The sequence below is a fragment of the Nicrophorus vespilloides genome, unplaced genomic scaffold, assembly GCF_001412225.1.
Source record: "Nicrophorus vespilloides isolate i.1.1-1 unplaced genomic scaffold, Nicve_v1.0, whole genome shotgun sequence".
In the NCBI taxonomy this organism is placed as follows: Eukaryota; Metazoa; Arthropoda; class Insecta; order Coleoptera; family Silphidae; genus Nicrophorus; species Nicrophorus vespilloides.
The window spans coordinates 731,870-759,784 of NW_017100111.1; the positions used below are offsets into that span (position 1 = coordinate 731,870).

Genomic DNA, 27,915 nt, shown 5'->3' on the forward strand with positions numbered 1-27,915 from the left:
TGTAATCTAGGGGAAACTTGTATCGTGTGAAGTTGGTAACATTGTATACCACAGAGTGAAAGATAGTTTTATTTTGTTGTTTACAATTTGTTTATATTCTATTCGAATACATTATAAGATGGTTTCGTTTTAAGTGCAGTGCAATATATTAAATATTTTAAAATAATAAAGGAATTAATTATAGTTTAAACAAAAATGTTAGAATTAAGTGATGAACTTCAAGTGCTGGAGCTGAGGGAACCAATATTCAAAGACATTAAGTTTTATGTCAGTGGTCTAGTAAATGAGAAGGTACTTTATTAATCAATCAATTAAAGTTATACTATAGATTTAATTATCTTTAATGTTTCTAGACATTGGAGTTATTGAAAAATGGAGGAGCTGAACGTATGAACTATTTCACAGATTATGTTACACATTTAATCTGTGGCCATGAATGTGAAGAAACTGATTTGTCCGATGCAAATGACCTTTACGAAATACCAGCTTTATATGAAAAATGGATTTACATTTGTTCAAAATTGAGATACTTGGTTAACACTAAACCATTCCTGTACAATCCAGAAAAGTTATTTTCTAATTTAGTATTTTGTACTACAAGATTGGGCCGAGACAAGGCTAACCTTTGGTCAATTGTAACATATCATGGGGGCAGGTTTCAGCTGAATTTCGATTCAAAGGTTACTCATCTGATTGCAATTGATCTTGAGAGTGAAAAATGTAGGAAAGCCTTGGAGCTGGGACCAGAAAGAGTCTGTATAGTGAGTCCTGATTGGATTGTGGAATCTGTGAAAGCTAAACATTTTGTGGATCAAACCTTGTTTCATCCAAAGCTTATCATACAGCCAAAAGTAATTAAAAGAGCAGATACAACTTCTATTACTGGATTTGAACCTGAAACTTCTATTGATGATGGTAATATAAGCAGTAACACTGCAGATTCCACTCAAGCTCTGCTGGATAAGTTGAAGCAGAGAATGCCTTGGAACCAGCCTGATCAACCTGCCACTGCAGCCGCAGCACCACCACCACCACCAAACGTTGTAGCGCCGAGTTACAATGCACCAAAGAGCGAGGGACAACTTTTTAATGCATTTAATTCTGCCACCCAGGTTCCTAGGAGCATTGTCCATCATACACCACAATCTCAGTTCAATTTTCAACAACAGCAGCAGCAGCAGCAACAAAGACCGAATTTGAATCGTATTTTGGAACACCTGCAGCAGAGGCCGAATATTGGATCAGCGAATTTGAATCGCCTAAATCCACAAATGTTGCAAAACATTAGGCAAAAACAGCCTGGAAATTTACAAGCGCTGCAGCAGCAGTCTGCAGGTGGTCAACAATTAATTCAGCAAGTCTCTGGGCAGTTGATACAGCAACAACAACAGCAGCAGCAGAGTGGTCAAATAATTCAGCAGCAGCAGCAACCTGGTCAATTAGTGCAACAACAACAACAGCTTCCTTCACAGATAATGCAGCAACAAGGTGGTGGGCAGATAATGCAGCAACAAGGTGGTGGGCAGATAATTCAACAGCAACAACAAATTCCTAGTCAATTAATGCAACAACAATCAGCTCAAATGGTACAACAGAATAGTAGTCAAATATTGCAGCAACCACAACAGCAAACTGCAAATCAAATAATTCAATCTCCACAGCAAACAGGTGTACAGCAAATATTGCAACAATCTCCTCAACAACAAATTATCAACAGGCAAATAATTGCCACCGGCAATGTCCAACAACAGTTACAAAGTCCGAAAATGCAGCAGTTACTTCAGCAAAATCAGCAGAGGATTTTGATTAGCCAAAACCAGCAAGGGATTGTTATGCAGAAACAGCATTTAGAGCAGCAGCAAATTGGACAACCACAAGTGTTGGGGCATCAAAATCAACAGATAATACAGAATCAACAACAGCAGATGATGTTGCAGCAGCAATCACAACAACAAATGCTGCAAAAGAATCTCTTAACTCAGCAGCAGCAACAAGGTTTGATAAATCCGCAGCAACAGACAATTGTAAACCAGCAGATAGTTCAAAACCAGCAAGTCGTAAAACAGGTAATTCAATCACCGAATCAGCAGCAGTTTGTGCAGCAAAATAAATTTGGGCAACAGATTATTGTTTCAAGTCAGCAACAGCCCCAGCAGCAGCAGCAGTTTGTCGGTAACACGGGAGCCCCGCAAAATACATATCAACAACCGCAGCAGCAGCAACAACAGCAACAGTTTGTCCAAAATTCTCCGCAGTTTGGACAGTTTGTTCAACAGGCAGGCGGTGGAAATTTGCAGATAGTTAACCAGCAGCAACAGCAGCAGTTGATTAATCAGCAGAAATTATTGGTGCAACAACCACAGCAACAAGTTGGGCAGCAACAGTTCCAGAATCAACCGAGACCACCGCCGCAAGTTTGGCAACAGCAATTAAACATACGCCATCCGCAAAGTGTAAATATTATACAGCAGCAGGGAACCAGGGTACAATGGGCCGGTGGGGCACAACCACAGCAATTAGTTCAACGTCAATTTATTCAGTTGGATGCTCAGACTCATCAAAAACTTCAACAAATGGCGCCCGAGGAGAGAACGCTTTTTGTGCAGAAGCTGCAGAAACGCAGATTACAAACGCAACAGCTGCAGCAACGCGGCGGACATATATTCATTCGAAACATTACCTCCGGGATAAATAATCAGCAGCACATGCAATGGATTCAACAGCAAGCTCAGCAGGGTATCGTATTACAACAGCAGCAGCAGCAACAACAACAGCAGCAGCAGCAACAACCTCAATCCTCGCAACACGCTCCAAGATTAAGTCCAATTCAACCAACAGCGACACAACAACCACCAGCTCCCTCGACTCCTGCTCCACAATTCCCGCAAGATGCTCAACAGAATATACAACTACAAAGGCAGCAGTTGCGATTGCAAATGCAACGCGAAGCACAAAAGAATGCTGCGGTTCAGGCGCAACAACAACAACAGCAGCAGCAGCAACCTCAACAACCTCCGTTGCAAGTTGTAAGGACACAAATTGTGGAGCAATCTCCATCAAATCCGGTCCTCGATGCAAACCAACAAAACCAATTGGTGAATGCCAAGACTAAAACAGCACTGGCAAATCTGCTGAGCAGTCGATTGCAGAGCGGAGGTACAACTGTTGGTCCAGGTGTCGAACAACCTCCGATAGCTGCAGAACACAGTGCTGCCGGTACACTGAGGCTGATGACCGCTCAGCACAATGCTGCTTTGAATTCAAACAGGGCTCAAGAAATATTGGCTATGCAACAGCGTCGAGCAATTAGTACACCATCTGGAGAAGTCATTAGACCTCCAGTTGTACCACAATCTGAACCACCTAAACTACAGTATTCTCCTAGGAGCGTTTTACCTATACAGCACAGACCTGGCACATTCTATGGTCACAATCCGAACTTGAAACGTAATTATTTGTAAGATACATTATTGAACAGTTTAATGAAATTTGTTATGGTTTCAGTTCCTTCAGATCTTTTCCTCTTGGGATGTATTTTTGTCGTGGTTGAGATAGAAAGATACTTGGACGAATCGGTTCCTGGTTGGCAAAGGAAAATCGAGAAGCACGGAGGTGAAATTGAGAAGCAGTATTGCTCGAGAGTGACGCACGTGCTTTGTGAGACCCAAAGACACGGCGTCGTGATGCAGGCATTGCGCGACTACAAAAGATGTGTAACGCTTTACTGGTTGTCAGATGTGATGAATCGTAAGCAAGTCTTGCCTCCTTGGACTGCTTTACATCTGCCAATGATGTATATGGATACAGTTCCTGCTTCGAAGCATTTAATTTCGTTGACCGGTTTCAGTGGAACAGAAAGGGAAAGGGTTAAGCACATGATCAGATATATTGGAGCTACTGTAAGTCTATCAAATAATTACAAATATATTTTGACAAATTTTTCATTTTACAGCTAACAACATATTTTTCAAAGCATAACACGCTACTCATTGCGACAAAGCCCGACGGAACTAAATTTTCTCATGCCAAAAAGTGGTCCATACCTGTTGTAAGCGTGCAATGGTTGACGGATGTAATGTTGGGTAATTTCAGTGCCCTCAATCAAATGGAGCACGTCAAGTACCAGCAGTACTCTCAACCAATTAACTTTTGTTTCGACCCAAGTTTGGTTCCGAATCTGATGCGTAAGTATAAAGCTAGATGCATATAATAACATTACAATAAACTTTAAATTATCCGCAGATGCGTGGAAGATGCCAATTAACATTTCGCAGGAGTCGCACGAACGTGTGAAGAGAAGCGCATCTCCAGGACTCAACCCGCAACAGAAAGTGAAGAAAATTAAAAGCGAACACAACGAGAACGAGAATCTAGAGAATCTACCGCAAAGTTACACGCATAGAATTTTGTTCTCGAGATGCGAAGGAGAAAAGGATTTGAAGAATTACGTAACGTATGTCTATTTTTTGGATTTATCTTTTACATGATACTTTTAATAAATACCTATATTTTATTGCAGCCAATTGGGAGGTTCCATTGCGAGAGCAACGCAAGACGCAACCCACCTAGTATTACCGCAATTGGTGCGGACAACAAAACTTCTGCATTGCATTTGCCTGGGCGTGAAGATCGTCTCGGAATCGTGGATCAAAGATTCCTTCAACGCAAAACGGTTTCTGGATGAGAACAATTATAGCTTCGATACGAAGGAATTCAATAGCAGTTACAAATGCGACTTCGAGCAAACCATAAACACGCGGAACAGGAACAAGCTGTTGGAGGGTAAATACTTTTTTATCACACCGAGCGTGTTTCCTAGCAAGAAATCTCTGACCGAAATTATACAATCTTGTGGCGGCATCGTCGAGAGGACGAGGAGATCCTTGATGCAAATCGAAGCAACAAACATGAATTCTCCATACAGTTACATCATCTTGACGCACGAGCACGATCTGCATCTGGTAGCTGATCTGTTGAAGAACAAGAAGGATAAGATAAGGATAGTATGTAATATTGAATTGATTTTAAGCGCAGTATTGCGACAGACGTTCGAAGTGGAGCCCTATGTTGTTAAAGTTATGTAAAGAAGAAATATATTATTTTATTTGGTTGTTAAAGTCATGTTATTTTTGCTTACTTGAATTGATGAAATATATACAAATCATACATTTTATATAATATAAGAAATAAATATATTTTTATTCGATTGGCTGCAATTGATGTTTTTAAAAATATTCAATAGTGGCGCCATCTCCTGAAATTTAAAGTTAATTTTTTGGTCATAAATAAACTTAACCTAAGCAAAGAAAATTAAGAGAAAATGAGTTTTCTCAAGTTCGTGCCTAAAAGGTATTTAAGTAACGATGCTATCAAACCTATGCTTACAAATAGGAATCCAAGAAATTTGGAGCGTATGAGAATAGGTTACAAACCAGATGGTTACCATTTAGAAAACGATGTTAGAAATTATTGGCACAAGTAAGTTACATTTAAATCTTTAAAGAATTGAATTGATAAAGTTATATTTTCTAGATTAAATTTGGATGTCTCAGCTAGATATGTTAGTGCTTCAGTGCACCATTTCAAAAATGGGGAAGTGTTGAGTGCCAGCACAAAAGAATGGGCCATCAAAAAACAACTGTATAGGAATAACGATGCTGCTGCCTTCAAGAACTTAGGCAGAGTTTTAGCACAAAGGTGTATGGAGACTGGATTAACTGAATTGCATTCAGATATTGAAACAAAAAATCCTGATGGAAAAGTAGCCTTATTTCTGAATGCACTCCAAGAGAGTGGAATTACATTGAAAGAGCCAATACAGTACAAAAAACCAAGGGCATGGGATCAGGAAAGGCCAGAGAAATCATGGGAAATTCAATAAATAAAGCAACTAAAGTTGTATAGTTGTTTCTTTTTAATTTATAAATAAAAATTCTTGTCTACATAATTCTGGCGGATACCGCAACTGAAGCATTATTCTTCCTTCTTGATATCCTCGTAGAGTTTCTGTGGGGAAAACACGATTAGTTTAGACTTTAACATATGATAGAGGTTATGTTATGTAACTTGCCCCTTGATTGACGCTCCTGAAGATCGATTCAGCAGACAAATCGAAGGTCCTTTCGAAGAAGAACGTGCTGGCCATAGCAAGAAGGACGAAAGTGGATGTCCTCTTGAAAATAGCGTTGTACAGGGTGGAGTTCAGAGCCATTTCGCTGATTTAGTTTTATGGAATCTGCAGAGAGGAAAATCCAATAGCACTGACAATCAGTTCAGATTATGACTTTTAAAGTGACAGTTGGTGACAGTGACAGCAGCAGGTAGTGTTACCAATAGCGTCCGACCATTTTCAATTTCTATCATAACATTCCTGATAATTAGATTACAATTATGTACTTTATATAAGGATGCATCCTTATGTTAATCCTGAAACATTAATTAAATTACGTAATGTTATAATTGTGCTTATGTTTATGTGATTAAGAAAAGTAGAGCCAACTTCATGTTGTTTTTTTTTAAAGAAAGAGATAATACGCTTGTATGTTGGTGAAAAGGGAGCGTAGTAATTGTAAATTAATGTGTTATTATCGAGAGGCGGCTCAGAGAGTGGCTTTTCCTTTGATTGGTTGAATGTAATGGCGTAATGATGAGTGCATTTTAAATAGCAGCTGATTGACGTTAATGGGGTAAACTGCATCGGCAGTCTCGACGACTTCACGGCATACTAAATAAATAAAGTGTAGTGTCATTTGTTTCGATGATTAGCGTGTTTATTATATGTTTTCATATAATAAAACATTTATTTCACTCCTGACGAAACTAATTGCCTCCGTTCACCGATGTTCTCGAGTGCCAACTAGCTGCTCAGTGAAAATGTGAATTCCAGCGAGAATTTCAGTGTTCCTTCATCGCACTTTAATCGGATTTTCTGAATGATCAAAACATGGGGGCGAAAGACTCGAAAAGGACGTGCCTCAGCTACGAGGATGCCGTGAAACGAAGTAAGTTTCGATAATATCCATTTCTTCCTAACTAATCCCCGTTTTTAATGACAATCGTTATTCCGGTAAGGAAAAATCAAGTCCAATAAAGTGTATAACTGAGCCATCATCATGTGATTATGCATCATACATATTATTCATTTGTTTTATAAAGAAATTCCCATCATTTGTTATTTTGATCAAGTAGTTTTGTTTCAATCAGAAGTCAGACTTAGATTAAATATATTTCTATATATATATATATTGAATTACATACATTACATTGTTGGATTTGATAATTATCATTTTGTTTATTATCTTTATTATCTATATATCAATTAATATTGAATGTAGACTGTTTTCAGATGTTTATTTTTTGTGTGTTACAGTGAGTGATGTCGAATTCAAGAGGGTTTGTGAAGCATTTAAGAGATTGACTGGGGGTGGACAGTTGCTGAGTCGTCATGCCTTCACACAAAATGTCCTTGGTGATGGGGTACCAGTGACCATAGCAGAATCTTTATATATAGCTTGTGGTGGTGGCCCCAGAGGGATTGCCCTCAGGGATCTCATCTGTGGATTGGTTCTGCTCACAAAAGGCACAGAAGATGAGAAAATCAGGTAATACACTTAATTCGATTTATACATATATATATATTTGTATGATTATTACAATTTATTATAGATTTCTGTGGACGCTTTACTCAAATGATTCAGGCACATATATATCAAGAACGGATTTTCAATCTGCCTTGCAGATTGAAGGTTCCTTACCACCTAATGGATCAAGTGGTAAAAGCAATTTATCTTCATGGGATACCACTCTGATCTCACTCTTTGGCGTTGGCCAAGATCGAGTTGCTTTCGATCATTTCCGTGCAAGAATTCTGTATAACAAAGAGGCAACGATTTTATCAAAATGGTACGTTGTTGAGATTGTATTAATGGTTGTTTCGTGATTTTTGTTTCTAACAGTTTTTTATTCTAACAGGTTGCTAAGCACGTCATGCGTAAGTTTAAGTTCCGAATTGGAGACGCCCACCTTCTACCAATCCTTAGCCGGTGTAACTCATCTCGAGGAATACGATATCTGCGAATTGGAAAAGTGTTTTTGGTCTATGCAAAGTTCTTCGCATTCCGGGCAATTGGATGCCGTGTGCGTTAGTTCGTTAATTAGTCCTCCAGTGCCATCTAGTGCTTGTCCAGGGTAAACAACAACGACATTAAGCTTAAAATTGTTTAAAATAATTTTGTTTTTTCTTCTTTAGATTATTTTTAGCTTTAGATGTGAATCGCGATGGTCACATTGATTTCAAAGAATTGTGCTGCGGTATTTCTGCAGCTTGTAGAGGACCAACCGCTGAGCGCATGAAATTCTGCTTCAAGATCTTCGATATGGACAGGGACAATAATTTGAACCCGGAAGAATTTCAGCACATGGTCGAAATACTAGCGTTCGTCATGGAAGAGAACAGGGAGGTTCTACGGTACGAAAGGGGCGGGACTTTGGAAAGGCGGAAACGTAAACAGTCTGTTGCCAGTGTGACCAGCCGCAAGGAGTTCATCGACGATTTGAAAAATCGTCGAAACGCTCAGGGCAATTTGAGTCAAGAGGATTTCTTGGTTTGGTGTGTCGAGAACAACGAGTTGATTGCACCGCTGCTCGAATTGCTGTACCAAGTATGTCACGTTGCGTTGGGCTTAAGGCCTGACTGTCGTCATCATGAATATGAAATAGTGATGGGATGGTTGGATCGCGAAGAGCATCGGGGCTATATGGTAGGTCAATTTTGGTATTTGATTTCATCGGATTGGTGGAAATCCTGGCTGAATTACACGACGTCTCAGCGAACATGCTACGACCAATGCAATTGCAAGAGGAACCCAACTGTTTTGTCTGCTGCGATTCCGCTTTTAGAGGAAGGGATCGTGTGCGATGAAAGCTTCACGAGCAACAGTACAGACTATACATCGAATGAATTTACTTCAAACAGTACAGATTCGATGGGAGATTTATTAAGTAGAGCCGATAATTGCAGCATCGCTTCTAGTTCTGGTGTGTCTAGCAGTTGCTCTGGTACAAGTTCGGGGAATAAACGAGGAATGCCCGGACCTATAGATAATTCCAGTTTGGTGGAAATGCCGGAAATTATTAATAACAAAGTCGCGACGTTGACGGGAGAAGGCGGCCGTTTAAAGCGTGATACACCTTTGGTGCAAGATCGAGACTTCGTTTTGATCCCAGATTCTTTATGGAAAGCCTTGGCTTTGTGGTACGGAGGACCTTTGCCTTTACCGAGACAAGTTATCAAACCACCAGGTAGCAATGAGGTCGAACTAGAGCTGTACCCTTTGAATTTGAAAATTTTGAGACATCAAAATCAACAGGGAGTAGGATCCGGAGGGCAGAACAATTGGGGTACAATTGTCGGAGGGTTTGAAATTTTTTGTTTCTGTAAATATTTATAATTTTTCATATTTTCGTATCGTATTTTAGGTATGGTGCAGCTGCCTTGTCAACAGCTGGATTGTCGCCAGCAAGTTCTGCTGTTGCTGCTGCAGCACCTCGACGATATTTGACGCACACTGCTGCTTTTAGTCGATTGGCGAACGTTCGTCAAGTTGTTGATTTTCTTGCGGTTCGTCTGTCATTGCGCGTCGAAGATATCAGATTGTGGTTGGTTAAGGAAACTTCGATACTCTTGGAAGATGAGTTATCAACGTTGCAGGAACTCGGTATCGTAGATTGCGATCAAATTTTACTAGAGGTCAGAAACAAAGATTTGACGTGGCCCGAGGAATTGGGAGCTCTCGCAAGTGGTGCTAACAATCTTGCACTGCAAGTCACCGGCGAGAGACGACCTACAATCACACTTCCTCCAGGTATTATAATAGTAATAGTATTTATGTATAATTATTGAGATTATATCGACTATTTATTGTTTCAGGTGCAACCGGTTTACACAATTTGGGAAACACTTGTTTCATGAATGCTGCACTGCAAGCAGTTTCGAATACTCGACCTTTAACGCAGTATTTTCAGAGAAACGGGCAACTGTGCGAGTTGAATAGCTCGAATCCCTTGGGCACGAAAGGGCAGGTCGCACGTCGATACGCTGAACTTTGCCGAGAGTTATGGGCCGGATCCACCCGATCCGTGGCTCCCCTTAAATTGCGTTGGTGTGTCACTAAGCATGCCCCGCATTTAGGTGGTGGTGGACAGCATGATTCTCAAGTATGACACATTCTCATGATCAATATCCTTTATTGTTGTGACCTACTAAAATTAAATTTCAGGAGTTACTTGCTTGGCTGTTGGATGCTCTTCACGAAGATTTAAATAGAGTTGCGAAAAAGCAATATACCGAGTTAAGAGATTCAGATGGAAGGCCAGACACGATCGTGGCGGATGAAGCCTGGCTTCAGCATTTAGCCCGAGATCACTCAATAATCACAGATTTATTTTACGGTCAATTGAAAAGCAAAGCAAGTACAACGATTACGTGTTTTTTTTTTAAGTTACAAACATAATGCCATATATTTTGTAGGTGAAATGCGAGGTATGCGGTCACGAATCGGTGCGATTCGATGCGTTCAATCTTCTAAGTTTGCCTTTGCCAATGGAAAGTTTCATTTTGTGCGAAGTGCTGGTGGTGAAGTTGAGCGGAGAAACGCCAATCAAGTACGGAACCAGATTGAATTCCGAAGCTCGTTATTCAGAGTTGAAAGCTGAGTTGGAGATTCTGTGTGGTGTTCCGGCTGAGAGAATTCTTTTGGCGGAAGTGGCGTACTCGCAAATTCGTAACGTCTTATTGGACGAATCCAAAATCAGCGTATCCACTGCTACCGAATTGTATGCGTACGAGTTACCAAGGGCGCATGAGATCCATCGACCAACGATAGAAGTCCTCGAAGAAAATGGTATCAATAGATTTCCCTGCTTAATAGCTAAATAATAAATTAATAATAAATAATTTGTTTGAATTTGCAGAAGTGGAAGTTCTGTCGGGCCAGAGTCCATTGGCAAGAAGTCCTGAGGTAAGAAGCAGATCGGCATTATGCATGCCCAACATACTATGCTTTAAGGTACGCACATTTACTACGAACACCATTTTCCATTTTGCGTCATTCCATTTGAGTATTCGAATTCGAGTAATCTTTTCCTCACATTCAGATAAAAAAAAATTTCTCACGTGCTTCTTTTCCTCTTCGAAAGTCACGAAGGGTATTAATGATAATAATAATTACTTGTGCCATCTTCCACCAGAAATCAGTATAAAAAAGCAAACCTCAAGAAAATCTCCACAATGCAAATTGTTAAGTAGTTATTTGTGCGTCTTGTATGTATATCTCAAGTTATGTTCTACCTAGGCTTTAGCTTTAAATGTGTTTTGTTCTAATCTGTGATGAATGTATTGTAAACTTGTTTGAGCACTTGTTCAATTTAGTGTAGATTATTTTAACCTGTGCAAAATTTATTTGTTTTTTTTGTAATCTTTTGTGTGTTCGTTTGCATTCAAAACACTATTTGCACAGTATTTCAAATTCAAATTATTATGTAGAGTATTTGATTTACTGAGAATGCAATTTCTTCTATTAGTAGCACTTTTTTTTTAAAGAATTGAATGACTTCGAATGACATTCTCGAAGATTAAACCAGAGATGAATTAACATCGCTGTTTTTAAATCTTATTTTAAATGTTATGCCTAGAGTGTTTTTTTTATCTATTTTTATTTTTTAATAATATATAGACCTTGATGGTCAATTTGTGCAGTTTAAAATCCAATTTTGAAATTTGCAGAACGCGACTCGGGCAAATAGCATCGATATTACAACAGCGGCACGTCGTTTGTCCAATGGCATTCACTATAAGCGTTCTTTAGTCCCGCAACATTCCAATGTTTATACAGGTTCTATACTAGTTTCACTCGTGTTTCTCGTGTACCTAATGTTAACTTATATTTGTTGTTGTTGTTGTTGCTGTGTCTAGACACTCCAGCGAAGAGCCCCACGTATTTGATGGCCGTACACAGGAAGTGCGTGCAGCAGGAGACGTATTTCCTATCGCAACATAAATCGAAACCTAGCATATTCGGTGTTCCTTTACTATTAGGCTGCAATCCGGCGACGACTTGCAAGGGGTTGTACGAAGCTGTCTGGGATCAAGTCAATCGTCTTCTGAGCCCGATGCCTCAGAGCGACCAGACCAATCATGCCACCGATTGGTAAATATTTTAATCAACTGTATTAACTCGACGTTATTAATACATATTTATTTTTATTTAGTGACGATTCCTTAGGATACGAATTTCCTTTTACACTTAAGGCGGTACTGAAGGGCGGTCAAATTTGCGCTTTGTGCCATTGGACTCAATTCTGTCGAGGTTGCAGAGTTCCTTTGAGTGAGGAGATTCTATTCGACGCGTGTAAAGCCGGAAGGAGTGTCATGTGCATTGCCATCGATTGGGATCAAACGGCTCTTCATTTGCGTTACCAAAGTACCCGGGAAAAAGTGTGGATAGAGCACGAGTCTGTTGGGATCTGCAGGAAGCTGCACACGGAACCCATTGACCTGGACTATTGCCTGAAAGCGTTCACGTCGGAGGAGCGTTTGGAAGCCAAATACCACTGTTCGAATTGCAAGGAACGGCAACCGGCAACGAAGAAGCTGCAAATTTGGCGATTGCCTCCTATCCTGATCGTGCATTTGAAGCGTTTCGATTTCTGCAATAATAAATGGGTGAAAACCCAGAAGGCCGTGAACTTCCCGTTCAAGAATTTCGATCCTACCTCCTATTTAGCGTCGGTACCTCAGGAAACCATCATTAGGCATATTCAGATCAAGGAGGAGAGGAAAGATAACTCTTGCGAGATCGTGGATGAGGAGAAGCTCGTCGATTTCGAAGGCACCGAGAAGAAAAGGGAAAAACCGCTGGTCAAGAGGCGCGAACGTTTGGAATCGACGAGTTTAACGAAAACGCCTATAGTGGACGAAAATTTGCAGGACTTCCATCAGCATAAATTAATCGACGGCCAGGATCCGTTCGATCTTAAGTATCAACTGTATGCTGTTGTGGTGAGTCACTGTTTTATTATCTTTAGAGTTTGGTTGGGATCAAATGATTTGTGTCAGTTTAGTAGACTCTTGAAAACAAAGTGCATTTTTTACGTTCTATTACTGGAAAGCTAAAAATGCCACTAAATGAATAATAAAGAAATATTCTGTTTATGGACAAGCCACCCCTTAAAAAAAATAACTCTATGTATGCATCTACTCAATAAATACTTTTTAAACTTCAACTTTATGGACAAGTTGCTTTTTCTGAATGAACTGGTGATTTCAGCCTTGTTGCAAGTGCCGATGAGGGTTCTGTTTAATGTTAACCGCACTTGGGAACTTTTAATAATAATGTAATACATAGTACACATAGCAGTTATTAACACAACATAATAACGCATAGATTTGATTTTATTGAGAAATAATATCTTTTTGTAGAGTCACTCAGGGATGCTGAACGGTGGCCACTACATATCGTACGCCTGCAATCCGAACGGAAGCTGGTACTGCTACAACGATAGTTCGTGCAGGGAATGCGTCTCGCAGAACTGCGAATCCAAACATGTGAAGCAGCAACAGCAGCACGTCGACGACAACAACAAGTATTGTTCGTACAGCAATGCTAGAACCCCAAAGATAGACACCAGCTCTGCGTATATCCTCTTCTACGAACGCAGCGGATTGGATTACAGGCCGTACCTTCCACCCGAAGTGGTCGCGAACGGCGGAAACGTTGCTTACTTGCAGGAGGACGAACTCGAGGAGAACGAATCGGAAATGAGGAAGCAACTGTGCAATCTGCAGTGAACAAAAAAAAACATAACAAGCAACCATTTAAAGAAAAAAAAAAACAAATATCATAAATATATATATATATATATTTATATTTGTATTTGTATATCTACGCCAGTATTTTTAAGCTTTTTCCAAACAATTTTTTACGAAAAAAATTATATTTTTTTTTTTGGATTATAAGAACAACACACGTATTGTGCCTGATTAATTAATGAATCAACAAGGAAATTTTCGTTTGTGCGCTTCTCGGTTTAATATTATTATAATATAAGAAAGAAGTAATAATAATAATTACGTGGCTGGCACTTTTGTAAGTATTCTCTTATTTTATTTCTTTTCTTCTTTCGTTACGATACGCGAACAGCCCCATCTATTGTATATGTAATCATAATATTTGTGTATATTTGGATAAAATTTAATTGTTGTTACATTGATAATATTTGTTTTTAGTTCTTAAGCCAAAGAGATTGAGAGAGTTTTTTTTTCTGTTTGTTTCGTGTATAGATAACTTATTAGTTTCGCTAGTCTTGGAAACAATTGCGTGGGAAAGAGATGTAAAACATATATACGGTACATTTTTGCTATATATTCTAAGAAGCAAAAAAACTGTTTTGTTTTTTTTATTATTATTTTCGGGTATATTTCTTTCTTTTTTTTTTAATTCAGGATTATATAAACAAAAAGGATGTAAGAAAGAAGACTGTCTACCGTTTGTTTTTTTTGTTTGTTTTATATGTAATTTGCAAAGGTATAATGATATGAGATATTAGTTATGTATATTTTTGTTTATGTTTTGTTTAGAGCCATATTTGTAAATGATTCGTTGATATGATTTATTCGGTCTGTGATTATTGATTAAAAAAAAAACAAAAGTAATAATAATTATTATACATAATAATAATAATAAGAGAACAACTGCAACAATAATAACAACAACAACAACAACTATATTAAGATCAAAGTAACCATTGAGAGAATGCCAGCTGCACTATTCAGGTTTTGTGTGTTTAATCAATTTCCAACTTTCGGAAGCTCCCTTGCACCATTTCCTCCCCGGCCAACGAAACGGACGCGTACTTCTTGGGGATGCTGCTGCACCGGACTTCCTCCTGTGATTTTATGTAGTCGGCGTGCGAGTTTATTTCCGTCTTGATTTCGTCGAACATCTCCTCCAGACTCTTGCCGCACGTTCCCTCGTAATTCGATGGGATCATATCCGACGGGAAGAGGTCCAGGAGAGGCGTGTGCGACGTGTGCACGTGCACCTACAAACAGTGATATATACACACATATATATATATATCCAATCGAAAAAGAAGGTCGCTTTGTAAATTAATAAACAAGATATTTAAAGAAATAAACATAATAACTATATCAATAATTAAGTCTACTTCATTCACATTCGTGCCGATTTAACACGAAAAATAACACCAGGGGTTCCCAACAAAAAAAAAAGAGAATTTTAAAAATCGACACCTAAATTTTTTATATTGTAACACACTAAAATCGCCAATAATACCATAGCAACAGGCCATTTATTAACCCGTAAGTACTATGACCCACCTGATATTTGTTTTCATTCGCATTCTATTGTAATTTAACTACAAGGGATCCATGTTAGAGTTGAATGTTTCCGCGTTAATATCATCTTTGTTTAATAACATTAAATCTTTAAAATCTAAATTTAACTGATCAAACTTCAACAATATGCACATTTTTCTTGACTCAATAAAATGTTATTGCCACAGATTTATCAATTTACCAATTACAGAATTAAAGATTTCAATGAAACAGTGCAAACAACCAAGTAACTTCCGTATGAAGATGCAAATTATTATAAATTTCATTATACAATTTAGATAAAGAAACGGTTGAATTTTTCACAAGGTCAAACCCTTATCTACCACCCAGACCCTTTTTGAAATTAACACATTTTTGTTAGTCTTAGCTAAGGGGTCGAACTGAGAGGAAGTCTTACTTGGGAGAGTCCAAGGAAGAGCACTTACTTCATAAATACTAATTTAAGAGGAGTATGTAACTCTTAGTTAATAATACCTGAGATCAACTATTGTTTAGTTGAATTCTCAATAAAACTCCGATGTATATAATAAAGTTAATTAAGAATATTGCATTTAATATTCATAAACCCCTCTAAGACTCCACAACGACACGACATAACTACGAGATAATCCACGGCGTCCAAGGGACTTAATCAAGGGACACGACAAAACGTTCTTGCAGTTAATGGAATTTTGCAAATAAATGAAAAGAAATATAAAGGCAAATATTGAGGTGATTTTTGTCCATTAAATTAAAGCGCAAAACTCATACATTATGACAATTTATGTAGCCAAACTTTGTTGTTTTTTTGATATGTTTAATATCTCTACCAATTCACGCGTCGCCTAATGCAAGTCTTGATTTCATCATTGTTACTAGCAGTATTTTAATACTAAAAAAAACAGCTCTAAACTTAGCGAATTTATTTCCTAAAGTCTTTTTAGCTAAAGCAACTTCTCCGTAAACAGAATGTTATTTAGTTATTAGTTAATTGTTTTTTAACAATTCTGTTATTATAGTTCAAATAATGTAAGCAAACTTGTGTTGTGTATCTGGAAGGTTATTCAAAGAAACCTGTTTGTGCGTAACATGGTAATATAATTTAGATTTGTTGCTATTAAAATTGATCATTATTGAAGCGATTACATCTTTTTATTCAATTGAAATTGAAGTTTTTATGGCATTAATTATTGTAGCAAACTTATTTGTTTAAATCCAGATTTGTACAGATACAGTTCTAAATTAATCAAGATGAATCATAAAGTCGATTAATGAAGTGACAATTATAAAACTCACCCGATGTTTGTTTTTCTCCTTGACAAAATTCTTCAACGTGTTAATGATCTTGGCTACGACTGTGCTACCATTAATGATAAGCACAGTTTCGATGTTCGTCGGTAAACCGTCTTCGGCTAACTTTATCAGCGGCTTTAGAAAGTTGTGGAATATCATCGGGATGAAACCGGGCACGAAATTGATCACATCGAAAACCAATATATCGCCCAGACGTGCTATTCCCTTGATGTGATCCAATTGCACTGCAAAAATTAGTTCAGTTAAAAATATAGTTCGAAAACAAAAAAAATGCGAATGAATAATTACCAAAGAATAGCAAATACCTGGCAATATCTTCGAAATTATAATCGACCGGTCGATTGCTGTTGAATCTGACGAAGGAGATCCTGAAACCGTCCGGGGTCAAAGAATTTGTCGTTCCAATGTTTCTGAAATATAAATACATTGAAATAAACTTTTGTAAAAATAATTAATCAAAATTATTCTCACATGACGCTTTCGACCTTATCCACGGAATCCCTGTTAACGTTCGGGTTTAAAAATAAGTCCGGTAAAGTCGCTTTCGTTATAAAGTAATTCTCCAATTTCCTCTTAGTCTTCTCCAAATTATACTTGCAACTCCTCAGATACGGAAGTAATATTCTTCCATCTTGCATTGCACATTAACAATTAATTATTACATCAAAGAAAACAGTTAAAAAACAAATTTTACCATAATTTTTAGGCATGTAATCCGTTTTCTGCATCCACTCTTCGAGTAACTTAAGACAGTTCTTCGTCTTTTCCGCATCCTCTCCCAGTTTAACGAGAATATCTTCAACTTGATCGTTCATCTTCTACTTAAATTACTTCTTGACTGCTTCGCGTCTTGCTTATAAATGACAATTAGTTGAACTTAAACTGACCGAAGTGTAATGGTCATTGTTGTCCTTGTAGAACAAAAAATATCGAAATTATCATAACAACTTTATTTTTTTTTTGGATCAAATTCTTAATTGTTTTTTTTACAAAAAAATTCTAATTGTTGATGAACTTATATATTATAGTAATTATAGTTTTTTTTTCTTTAAATTAAAACATTAATTATTTGCGTTTTTCATCATTTTCTATTTAAAACAAAGACAAAATCACGGCGAATTCTAAAATTTGGAGACGTACAAATTTAATCCTAACCACTTGTTGTTACGCCACTGCTTTTTTAGTGTGTATATTTCTCATATCCAAATAAAATGCAATTAGTAACTTACATCTATTATTTCTATTTCAGCAATTAATTGAAATGGTCTAATTGATTTGACCGTAGCTATTATGAATTCGCACAATTTAAACATGTTGCAGATAGACTTTGGCACATATAAATGAGCCAGTTTCATGTACAAAATGCATCGTTATTATTATTATTATATTGTTGATGAGTTTATTAGAATTCTCTGAATAAAGTGCAATTAACCGGTCTGCACGAAAGGAGAAAAAAAATAAATGTAGTCGCGTTGCGTGTAGAGTTATAAAATGAAACTTATATAAATTGAAGCATTTTTACTTTTTTTTTTGTAAATATCTGCTACAAGGATACTCGAATGTCGCAAACGTCGTTTCGTAACCGGAGAAATTTTCTCTATTTCATTAAAAACAAAAGCTATATAATATGAAATGCATAAACTTGTATTTCTTCTGGAGACGTTTCGCAATGACTTTCGTGGTTTCTCGAATTCATTAATTCACCTGACGATTCGAATTCAGGTCGCGTTCTAATTTGATCATAATTTTTCCAAAAGAAAGAACCAAATTTGTCTTATAATACATATGTTTAATATTAATATTATTACATAGTCAGCCTTCGTTTGAACGTACAATTTTGTTTTTATATTGTTAGTTACGAACTAAAGTATAAATGTTCGTACGAGCGAACGAACAATGTCAGTTTTATTATGACCATAGGTTTTTCTGTTTGTTTTATTACGTGTTTCATAAATACACAATCATATTATTAACATTTATTAATTACTTAAGAACTTTAAATATTATTTTTCACCAAATGTCAGGACTAAATCACAATGATGTCAAAATAAATTAAAAAAAAAACTATTATTATGCCACGCTTCCCCCAGTTTAAAATATCTTATTTAATGTTAATGCCACCACAAAATAAAAAGTGTTTCCCCAAATAATAGTACCAAATCGTAGATCACATACTACAATTCAATTTTTAAAACCAATCTCTCTGAACATGTTCAGAGACTAAACTATATGATAATTTTATTTGACATTTTTCTTGTTTAAATATTTATTTTGACAGCATTATGGCGTGAAGTTTGTTTTCTATACTTATGCAAAGTTTATCAGTTAGCTGATGCCGGTCCTGATATTTGGTGATTTTTTTTTAAGTTTGGCATTTGATAATTGTTTATCTAGACTTTCCGACGTGTCATTTGTAATATTTAAATCTATTGCTGATTTCCTGCAATTTCCAGTCAAAGTTGATTTTTCACAAATCATCAATTTTCTCAATAACTATACACGACACACTTATGAATGAGCACGCAAATTAAAGCTAAATGTTTATGTTTTCCAAAGCGCTATCTTGATTTCCTGTAATTTACGTTTTTTCAAATCCTGGAAAATACTCACATACTACAATTCAATTTTTAAAACCAATCTCTCTGAACATGTTTAAAACTTGAATGATTTAACATTCGCAAGAAGCGTGCAGAGACTAAACTATATGATAATTTTATTTGACATTTTTCTTGTTTAAATATTTATTTTGACAGCATTATGGCGTGAAGTTTGTTTTCTATACTTATGCAAAGCTTATCAATTATCTGAGGCCGGTCCTGATATTTGGTGATTTTTTTTTAAGTTTGGCAATTGATAATTGTTTATCTAGACTTTCCGACGTGTCATTTGTAATATTTAAATCTATAGCTGATTTCCTGATCAATTATTTTTAATCACTTTTTTTTATAGATCACATTTATAATTGATGCAATTATTATCTTAATTTATTTGCACTTCATTTAATAAACAGGATATGCGTGTCACTTTCCTGTACATATTACACCTGTCATGATTTTTTTTTAATTATTTTTTATTAGAAAATATTCAAATACATTTTCATTCAAATAAACAGAAAAAAATACTATTCCTACTACTACTACTACTTGCCGCAATAGAAGTTTCATATTGATAAAACGGACTTACGCAGAGTACCTACAGCTAGTCTGCGTTCGTTTTGTCGAGTGAAACATTGCGTTTAAATTATTTTTTTGTTGTACAAATTTGTAGTTTTATACTTTCTTTCTTCGTCTTTAGCATCTCATTTGGAATTATTCGTATTATTCGTAAGCAACTATGATATGATATTATAATCCTTTTTTTTTGTATTACTAAAAAATTGATATGTAAGGAAAAGGAAAGTGTTTCAACTTAATTAATTTTTATTTTATTTACGATTAAAACTTAATTTACACACATTAATGTAATACATTGAAGATCAATTTATTAACAAATGTGTTGTGCATAAGTAATGCGTGTGATGTAAACCGTTGGACTCATTTTCTACAGTTTCAAAGTCATCCGCTCTAAGATGTTTGTTTGTTTGTCCGAGTTCGCATTTAATTACAATTTCCTTCAAGAGCAACAGGTTTTGTTTTTTAAATTCTATGTAGTTATTAAAGTAATGAACACTCTTCTCTTCCTTTTAATTATTAAATTATTTAACAATAACAATTTACATATGACGAACATGTTTCATTTGCTTTATTTTGTATTTAGGTGAAAATGGAGTTGGTTTTGGAAGGTCCGAGCGAGGAAACGTTTAAAAAGATTCAGGATCAATTGGGTGAGGTGACGGAGAGGTTCGAACACAATGTTAAGCTTCTGGAGGAATGGATGGCGTGTCAACCGCATTTACCAAAAAACTATGGTGAGTTGCAAACTGTGATGTTTTGCTTAAAGTTAAAATTTGTAATTGTTTTTTTTTTAAGATAAGAGAATTCTGCCAATATTCCTGAGAGGAAGCAAACACGATATGGAGAAAACGAAGAAGAAACTTGAGAGTTATTTCACGGTGAAAGCAGCGATTCCGGCGCTGTTTTCAAGGCGAGATCCGGAACGCAAAGACATCTTGGAAACTATTGAATATAGGTAAGGTTTTTTTCGAATCATATATGTGCAAGGCGTAGATGTATTTATTGCAATTATTTTAAATTTATTCGCAAACATATCTACTTACTAGTGAATACGCAAAGTTCATTAATACTTTGGACTTTTAAACTTATGTTCTGTTAAAAATACAAATGTTTCGGCTTTACAACGTATTATCTATCATAGTTGTATCTATTGCCAATTTCTTGTAATTTAAAAATGATGTTTTTTTTAAGTCTCGAAAATCGAGTGTTTGTACAATATCATCCATTTTCTCGATAATCATACATGACACAGTTATCAACGACCACTCCTTTTAAAGACAAATGTTTAGATTTTCTAACGTGCTAAATGTTATAGTTGTATCTATTAACAATATCCTATAATTGAAAAAAAAAACACGTTTTTTTAAAGTCTCGAAAATCGAGTATTTGTACACATCATCAATTTTCTCGATAACCATACATGACAGAGTTATCAATGAGCACTTCACGTAAAGACAAATATTTAGGCTTTCCAACATGCTAAATGTTATAGTTGTATCTATTGTGGATTTCCTGTAATTAAAAAAAGACGTTCCTTTAAAGTCTCGAAAATTGAGTGTTTGTACAAATCATCCTTTTTCTTAATAACCATACATGACACAGTTATCAACGACCATTCCTTTTAAAGACAAATGTTTAGGTTATCCAACGTGTTAAATGTTATAGTTGTGTCTATTACCGATTTCGTATAATTAACAAAAAAAGTTTTTTTGAAAGACTCGAAAATCGAGAGTTTGTGCAAATCATCCATTTTCTCGGCAAACATGCATAACGCAGTTATCAATGAGCACTTCACTTAAAGACAAATATTTAGGCTTTCCAACGTGCTAAATGTTATAGTTGTATCTATTGTGGATTTCCTGTAAATAAAAAAGACGTTCCTTTAAAGTCTCGAAAATCGAGTGTTTGTACAAATCATCCTTTTTTTTAAATAACCATACATGACACAGTTATCAACGACCACTCCTTTTAAAGACAATGTTTAGGTTTTCCAACGTGCTAAATGTTATAGTTGTATCTATTACCGATTTCCTATAATTAAATAAAACACGTTTTTTTTAAGTCTCGAAAATCGAGAGTTTGTGCAAATCATCCATTTTCCCGGCAAACATGCATAACGCAGTTATCAATGAGCACGACTCTTAAAGACAAATATTTAGGCTTTCCAACATGCTAAAAGTTATTGTTGTATCTATTGTGGATTTTCTGTAATTAAAAAAGACGTTCCTTTAAAGTCTCGAAAATCGAGTGTTTGTACAATTCATCTATTTTCTTAATAACCATACATGACACAGTTATCAGCGACCACTCTTTCTAAAGACAAATGTTTAGGTTTTCCAACGTGCTAAATGTTATAGTTGTATCTATTACCGATTTCCTATAATTAAAAAAAAACACGTTTTTTTTAAGTCTCGAAAATCGAGAGTTTGTGCAAATCATCCATTTTCCCGGCAAACATGCATAACGCAGTTATCAATGAGCACGACTCTTAAAGACAAATATTTAGGCTTTCCAACATGCTAAATGTTATAGTTGTATCTATTGTGGATTTTCTGTAATTAAAAAAGACGTTCCTTTAAAGTCTCGAAAATCGAGTGTTTGTACAATTCATCTATTTTCTTAATAACCATACATGACACAGTTATCAGCGACCACTCCTTTTAAAGACAAATGTTTAGGTTTTCCAAAGTGCTAAATGTTATAGTAGTATTTAAAAAAGTTTTTTTGAAAATCTCGAAAGTTTGTGCAAATCATCCATTTTCTTGGTAACCATGCATAACGCAGTTATCAATGAGCACGCCTCTTAAAGACTAATGTTTAAGCTTTCGAACGTGCTAAATGTTATAGTTGTATCTGTTGCCGATTTTCCGTAATAAAAAAAAAAGTTTTAAAGTCTCGAAAATCGAGAGTTTGTGCAAATCATCCATTTTCTCGGCAACCATGCATAACGCAGTTATCAATGAGCACTCCACTTAAAGACAAATGTTTAAGCTTTTGAACGTTCTAAATGTTATAGTTGTATCTATTGCCGATTTCCACGGCAAACAAAGTTGAAAAAAACGTATATGTAATAATAATATTTTCTCAGCGATTTCGTGGTAATGCCCAAGTTGACACCTGAAGGATACCGAGTGACGATCAGCAATTTGAAGACCAACGACTTGAGTAAATTCAAAATCGATATCCTGATGGCCCGTGGCGCGTTGAGCGGTAATTGAAGAAATATGTGGTGCACTCTTTATTGAAAGCATTTAACACGAGTTCTCTTGTTGTTGTTGTTGCAGCTTGCTTACGGACTGCTATGGAAACTCCAATTTCCGGAGACGTACTGATCTACGATGCGAGCAACATCTCAGCAGCTCACGCCGCAATATTCTTAACACCGACCGTTCGTAAATGCATCATCGACGGACCGGAAGCTTATCCAAATCGATTGCGACAGATCCACGTTATCAACGCTCATCCGATTATCGATAAAGTCGTATCGATAATAAAAACGTTGATCAAAGAAAAAATACGCCAGAGGGTGAGTTTCTACGTGAGTCCTGTTGATCTTACTCATTTGCATTAAACGTATTGCAGTTTTACGTGCATTCAAAGCCCGAAATGTTGCTCAATTATATTCCTTCCGAGTGTCTGCCGAACGAGTACGGTGGATCAGGAGGAAAGCTTGAGAATCTCTCGAAGATGACGCATAACTTTGCAGTGAAGAATGCCGGATGGCTAAAAGAGCAGGAATCTGCTAAGCTAATTGGACCACTTCCAGACAAGTACAGGTACGACGAGGATTATGGAACAGGAACCGAAGGCAGTTTCAGAAAGTTGGCGATTGATTAAAGCATCTTTCTTATTAATATTATCTATTTAATTTTAAAGAATTAATTATATACTTTTTATATATTCTTTTCTTTTTGGTCTAAATAAATATATCTTTAAGGGTATGTACGTTCATTAAATTTCTCTTATAGAAATATTCACAAATTAACTTTATGTAACTTTTATATATGCAAAAATAAAATATAAAGTAAAAGTCGAATACTTTTCGAGTTATGAAAAAAAATCCTCATAACACGGCCATTTTATCAATTTTATTTAACCTTTTTTATATATCAAAATTTGATTAATTAATCAGGCGTAAATTCGAGTCGAGTCGTCTGCTACGAGCTGAAGAAATTGGAAAAAAAGCGATTAGGATTTTCGAAGTTTGATGGAAAAAAGGATTTTTGTTAATAACTCGAAAATCAATAAACTTTTGTTGCATTCCATGATTGCGAAAGAAGGGCGCAACTTTTTATGAAACAAAAGTTTCGTAATGTTCGTTAAGTAACATGGAAAATGCTTTTTTCCTGATTATTTTACAGTGAATTTCTCGACAATCCTTCAAGATGCTCATATGCAAAATAAAATATATAAAGAGTTGAATGCTTCTCGAGTTATGAAAAAAAAACCTCATAAATCCCTAAATTTGAAATGAAAAAAAATTGTCATTAGAAAACCATCCCTTATATTTTCTAACATATTTGTATATGTTTAAAGAATTAAAATAATTTGAATTTAATCTAAATTCAATTTTCTAAAACTTCCTTGAGCTCCGAAAATGGAATCATCGAATTTGTAGCTATTTTCGATGTTCTTCGGTACGACGCCCGTACACTTTTGGTTTCCCCATTCCCTCAGTGTCTCGTTGTTTCTGGCAAAGTGATCTTTCCATTCGGCATCCAAATTATCGATCTTGCCGCATTTCCCTCCGTATTCGAGCGGTAACACTTCCTCTCCCACTACTTTCTTCAAGCATTCAGATCCTTGATGCACAAAGAACTACAAATACAAATTACTGAAGTTATATTGTTTATTAGATTATTTAAGATTGTATTGGATACTTGCCCTTCTTTTTAATTTATCTTTAAGAAAAACCTTGATGCCAGCAACCAACGCATCTAGATATGGACTAGCGTTAATCAACTGGACACTGCGGATTCGGAAAGGGAAACTTTCCTGTAGCAGGCGGATGCTTTCCTTGCAAATTACAGAGAGAAACTTTGAGCTGTGAGCAGCACTGAAGACGGAGCAATCGAAGATGAAGATGTCGCTCGTCGTCATCGGATCGAAATTAATCCTGTAATCGACTTTAAATCAACAAATCAACAATTATTTTAAATTGAGGATTCAATTATTGTTTTAAGAAAGATTCGGAATTGCTATGAAAACGTACTAAATATCCAGGAGATTCTGTGTAACATCATGGAATCAAAGTTGTCCAAATCCACGTTTCGTAATTTAAAAATTGTAATTCTTTCGCCGCGTTCCGTTAACTTTGGTAATGGTAGAATTATGCTTTAACAAAAAAAAAGACTATGTAATAAATAATGCAAATTAAAGATATCCACTCACTAATTATTCCATGTTTTCATGAGCTCCGGATCCGTTACGTCCCTGTCCGCAAAAAGATGTGGTATTCCTCGTTTTCCCATCGACAGCAACGTGAATTTTCTCTTGGCTTTTTCCAGATCATGCTTACTACCTCTGATGAATGTAGTCAATGCGTGTTTTGCTATAATTACGAATTAATGCTTATAACAAAAATACTCTGGGGAAAATCTTCTATTTTCTCGGTTACCATATAAAACACAATTATCAATTAGCACTCAAATTAAAGACAAATGTTTAGGCTTTCCAACGTGCCTTCTGTCATATTTGTAACTATTGCCGATTTCCTGTAATTTACTTTTTACAGTTTTTAAGGCTCGAAAAATCGAACGTCTTGACAAAACATCAATTATCTCAATAACTATACACGACACAATTATGAATGAGCACGCAAATTAAAGCTAAATGTTTTCCATCGGAAAGAGCAGTTGTTTCAAACACCTTCATTAAAGTTAATAATAATGAGTTACAAAACGATTGATCATTTTGATTATTGATGATAAAGTATAAAGTTTCCATTCAATTATCAGCTAATTGTTGTACTTCCTCCAATTATTGATGTTCAAATGAAATCCTTCTTTTTTTTAAATCATTAATTAATTTATTTTCCAGCAAAGCCCAATTATTCGTGATAAATATTTTATTTAAACAAAATACAGTGGAACATCTCTTAACGAGTTAAATACGTTTCAAAGGGTGGAAAGACCTCGGTCGTTAGCCCTTTGGCCAGCATATTAGTATATATATTTTTATTGTATGTTAAAATTTATTTATGTATAAATTGTACTTTTTTTTCTCTTCTTCTTATGTATCGATGTTTGGCCAATAAATTATTATTATTATATTACGTTTCAAAATTTCCGGATTTTTACACATATAGTGAAACATATTCAAAAATACGCATATAATTTGTGTACACAAGTTTTAAAAATTTATCACGAATAAATTATTATGTTTCTAATATTACGTTTTCTTTGTTAAAATTGAAGAGATTTTCTTGAATAAATTTGAGACTTACCAATGTTTTTAGGCAAATAAGAATGACAGTTGATCCACTCTCTGAACAACTGCAGATTCCGCTCCAACCTTTCCGGCGAATCTTCGTTCAACTCTGCCAGAATATCAGGGATTTGGGAATCCCGCGGTGGAAGTAAAAGTTGATCGTTCTCTATGACCATCGTAGAAGATGTGTTTTCGTTGAGTGCAATGTGTTAACGTTGTTTAGAGTTTATATCTGATACCTGAAGTGACCTTGTCTGCTGATACCTCAATGCATGATTTTATTAATAAAAAAAACTAGTAGTTGCTTGATGCAAGTAACATATTATATAAAATATTTTCGGTCCAAACGTTTGTATTTGCGCATTTATTAAAATATTTATAGAAGTTACATATGTCATGAACTTATTATATAAAATTAACAGATTTTCGCTCCATTTCCAAACTTTGATGTTAGTTTTATAAGTATTTAAATTTCCAACAAGAAGGCCTTGTCCTTTCAAAGTCCTTTATTTTTTCTTCTTCTGTTTACTTGCATACTTGATGATTCACATAATTGATGTTTGAGCATGTGCGTAAAATACATAAGAAATGTCCAAAGTTTTCCTATTAATTGCTTAACAAAAATTCAAACGTTTCCAAACAATTGTTATTAATATAACAATTACAAGGAAAATGTGACGCACTTAAATTTATTCATAATTATGAGTTTAAAAACTTTCTGCAATTCATAATGATATCACTGTTATTGTCGTGTTAATTGCGTAGGTACCTCAGAGGTTAAAAAAAAAGTGAAAAAGAGTTCTATAGGGAGGCCTAGCAAAGAAATGATTTTGTTTTTGACTATTCACATTTCGGTCATTGAGATTTTGAATGTCGATTGCGCAAGGCTAAAAAGTTAAGAACGGGGACGTTCGAAAACTTGGACTGTTTAAAACGAATATTATATTAGACCGGCAGAACAATATAATGATTTTGTTTTTGACTATTGTCATTTTTATCATTCAGTTTTTGAATGTTGATTGCGCAGACGCTTCAACGGTTACAATGATAAGCAAGATCACGTTGAAAAGCAAAATTACTCAGAAAACAGCCAACATTCGTATATGCTGAAAAAATTAGAAACTTCATAAAAAATCCATCTTGACGAATCTTAACAATATAAAGAAATTTTTAAGTATATAATTGAACGAGAAGAGAAATGTATAACTTACAGTAATTTTAAGGGAAATAGAGATAACAGTTAATCCATTCCTCGAACAATTTCAAATATTGCTCCAGCCTTTCGGGCGAATCTTCTTGCAAAGTTGAAGATTTTCTATGCCCATGATGCGAACTCAAGCAAAGTGAAGATCGCTGATGACGATGTTATTATTGTTACCTATTAACTGTAATATAAAAATTTAGATGCAGCAACTTATACTTATAGCCGAATTTGAACGAATGTGCGTTAATCGATCTAATATGTAAATAGAGGAATTCATGTTTCCCTTAATTAACTTTTAACAAACGCAATAATAATAAATACAACAAATGGCAATTTCCATTTCTTCAAGGTGGACATTTTACCATGTTTATGTTATGCACAACAGCTTTTATTTTTGTGAA

At 35.6% G+C, this 27,915-nt stretch overlaps 7 protein-coding genes across 9 annotated transcripts; 4 read left to right on the top strand and 3 right to left on the bottom strand.

Moving 5' to 3' along the window:
• The first annotated feature begins 67 nt into the window (after positions 1-67).
• On the top strand, positions 68-5,117 carry LOC108568526 (PAX-interacting protein 1-like). Of its 2 annotated transcripts, XM_017929683.1 has the most exons (7): positions 68-291; positions 354-2,066; positions 2,124-3,447; positions 3,505-3,899; positions 3,953-4,184; positions 4,243-4,453; positions 4,520-5,117. In XM_017929683.1, exons 1-7 carry the CDS (start codon positions 196-198, stop codon positions 5,082-5,084), a joined length of 4,536 nt encoding a protein of 1,511 aa, XP_017785172.1. In that variant the 5' UTR covers positions 68-195; the 3' UTR covers positions 5,085-5,117. The 2 variants fall into 2 exon arrangements, with proteins under 2 accessions (XP_017785172.1, XP_017785171.1); XM_017929682.1 differs by having other exon boundaries at positions 354-3,447.
• A 138-nt stretch (positions 5,118-5,255) lies between these two features.
• Positions 5,256-5,944, top strand: LOC108568517 (39S ribosomal protein L18, mitochondrial). Its single transcript, XM_017929667.1, has 2 exons — positions 5,256-5,478; positions 5,533-5,944. Exons 1-2 carry the CDS (start codon positions 5,321-5,323, stop codon positions 5,879-5,881), a joined length of 507 nt encoding a protein of 168 aa, XP_017785156.1. The 5' UTR covers positions 5,256-5,320; the 3' UTR covers positions 5,882-5,944.
• Positions 5,892-6,310, bottom strand: LOC108568519 (cytochrome b-c1 complex subunit 9). Its single transcript, XM_017929669.1, has 2 exons — positions 6,071-6,310; positions 5,892-6,006 (listed from the first exon to the last, which is right to left on the bottom strand). The coding sequence occupies exons 1-2, from the start codon at positions 6,209-6,211 to the stop codon at positions 5,974-5,976; spliced, it is 174 nt and encodes a 57-aa protein (XP_017785158.1). The 5' UTR covers positions 6,212-6,310; the 3' UTR covers positions 5,892-5,973.
• Positions 6,311-6,456: 146 nt separating this feature from the next.
• Positions 6,457-13,857, top strand: LOC108568515 (ubiquitin carboxyl-terminal hydrolase 32). 2 transcript variants are annotated; one of them, XM_017929664.1, is made up of 14 exons: positions 6,457-7,001; positions 7,370-7,601; positions 7,666-7,902; positions 7,972-8,187; positions 8,249-9,415; positions 9,478-9,863; positions 9,929-10,215; positions 10,278-10,466; positions 10,529-10,901; positions 10,972-11,066; positions 11,783-11,891; positions 11,972-12,206; positions 12,268-13,057; positions 13,478-13,857. In XM_017929664.1, the coding sequence occupies exons 1-14, from the start codon at positions 6,944-6,946 to the stop codon at positions 13,844-13,846; spliced, it is 4,743 nt and encodes a 1,580-aa protein (XP_017785153.1). In that variant the 5' UTR covers positions 6,457-6,943; the 3' UTR covers positions 13,847-13,857. The 2 variants fall into 2 exon arrangements, with proteins under 2 accessions (XP_017785153.1, XP_017785154.1); XM_017929665.1 differs by having other exon boundaries at positions 10,972-11,018.
• A 687-nt stretch (positions 13,858-14,544) lies between these two features.
• Positions 14,545-17,579, bottom strand: LOC108568516. Its single transcript, XM_017929666.1, has 5 exons — positions 17,403-17,579; positions 17,180-17,339; positions 16,997-17,118; positions 16,691-16,932; positions 14,545-15,099 (listed from the first exon to the last, which is right to left on the bottom strand). Exons 1-5 carry the CDS (start codon positions 17,521-17,523, stop codon positions 14,842-14,844), a joined length of 903 nt encoding a protein of 300 aa, XP_017785155.1. The 5' UTR covers positions 17,524-17,579; the 3' UTR covers positions 14,545-14,841.
• A 2,740-nt stretch (positions 17,580-20,319) lies between these two features.
• LOC108568545 (alpha-tocopherol transfer protein-like) lies at positions 20,320-23,908 on the top strand. Its single transcript, XM_017929718.1, has 6 exons — positions 20,320-20,333; positions 20,465-20,615; positions 20,677-20,836; positions 22,970-23,091; positions 23,166-23,407; positions 23,464-23,908. The coding sequence occupies exons 2-6, from the start codon at positions 20,471-20,473 to the stop codon at positions 23,716-23,718; spliced, it is 924 nt and encodes a 307-aa protein (XP_017785207.1). The 5' UTR covers positions 20,320-20,333; positions 20,465-20,470; the 3' UTR covers positions 23,719-23,908.
• A 457-nt stretch (positions 23,909-24,365) lies between these two features.
• LOC108568546 (alpha-tocopherol transfer protein-like) lies at positions 24,366-26,529 on the bottom strand. Its single transcript, XM_017929719.1, has 5 exons — positions 26,327-26,529; positions 25,273-25,432; positions 25,094-25,215; positions 24,766-25,007; positions 24,366-24,699 (listed from the first exon to the last, which is right to left on the bottom strand). The coding sequence occupies exons 1-5, from the start codon at positions 26,484-26,486 to the stop codon at positions 24,436-24,438; spliced, it is 948 nt and encodes a 315-aa protein (XP_017785208.1). The 5' UTR covers positions 26,487-26,529; the 3' UTR covers positions 24,366-24,435.
• Positions 26,530-27,915: the final 1,386 nt, after the last annotated feature.

Bases quoted from the DNA above. Each gene is read 5' to 3' on its own strand.
- LOC108568545 (XM_017929718.1), top strand. From the start codon at position 20,471: ATGGAGTTGGTTTTGGAAGGTCCGAGCGAGGAAACGTTTAAAAAGATT. The intron at 20,837-22,969 runs GTAAGGTTTTTT...ATATTTTCTCAG, and splicing joins TTGGAAACTATTGAATATAG to CGATTTCGTGGTAATGCCCA. The intron at 23,092-23,165 runs GTAATTGAAGAA...TTGTTGTTGCAG, and splicing joins GGCCCGTGGCGCGTTGAGCG to CTTGCTTACGGACTGCTATG.
- LOC108568515 (XM_017929664.1), top strand. From the start codon at position 6,944: ATGGGGGCGAAAGACTCGAAAAGGACGTGCCTCAGCTACGAGGATGCC. The intron at 7,002-7,369 runs GTAAGTTTCGAT...TGTGTGTTACAG, and splicing joins CGAGGATGCCGTGAAACGAA to TGAGTGATGTCGAATTCAAG. The intron at 13,058-13,477 runs GTGAGTCACTGT...ATCTTTTTGTAG, and splicing joins ATCAACTGTATGCTGTTGTG to AGTCACTCAGGGATGCTGAA.
- LOC108568519 (XM_017929669.1), bottom strand. From the start codon at position 6,211: ATGGCTCTGAACTCCACCCTGTACAACGCTATTTTCAAGAGGACATCC. The intron at 6,007-6,070 runs GCAAGTTACATA...TTTTCCCCACAG, and splicing joins TCAGGAGCGTCAATCAAGGG to AAACTCTACGAGGATATCAA.
- LOC108568517 (XM_017929667.1), top strand. From the start codon at position 5,321: ATGAGTTTTCTCAAGTTCGTGCCTAAAAGGTATTTAAGTAACGATGCT. The intron at 5,479-5,532 runs GTAAGTTACATT...TATATTTTCTAG, and splicing joins GTTAGAAATTATTGGCACAA to ATTAAATTTGGATGTCTCAG.
- LOC108568516 (XM_017929666.1), bottom strand. From the start codon at position 17,523: ATGAACGATCAAGTTGAAGATATTCTCGTTAAACTGGGAGAGGATGCG. The intron at 17,340-17,402 runs GTAAAATTTGTT...GTGCAATGCAAG, and splicing joins TTACATGCCTAAAAATTATG to ATGGAAGAATATTACTTCCG. The intron at 17,119-17,179 runs GTGAGAATAATT...TTTATATTTCAG, and splicing joins GATAAGGTCGAAAGCGTCAT to AAACATTGGAACGACAAATT.
- LOC108568526 (XM_017929682.1), top strand. From the start codon at position 196: ATGTTAGAATTAAGTGATGAACTTCAAGTGCTGGAGCTGAGGGAACCA. The intron at 3,448-3,504 runs GTAATTATTTGT...TTATGGTTTCAG, and splicing joins TCACAATCCGAACTTGAAAC to TTCCTTCAGATCTTTTCCTC. The intron at 4,454-4,519 runs GTATGTCTATTT...ATTTTATTGCAG, and splicing joins GATTTGAAGAATTACGTAAC to CCAATTGGGAGGTTCCATTG.
- LOC108568546 (XM_017929719.1), bottom strand. From the start codon at position 26,486: ATGGTCATAGAGAACGATCAACTTTTACTTCCACCGCGGGATTCCCAA. The intron at 25,433-26,326 runs GTAAGTCTCAAA...TCGTAATTATAG, and splicing joins TTATTTGCCTAAAAACATTG to CAAAACACGCATTGACTACA. The intron at 25,008-25,093 runs GTACGTTTTCAT...GTTGATTTAAAG, and splicing joins CAGAATCTCCTGGATATTTA to TCGATTACAGGATTAATTTC.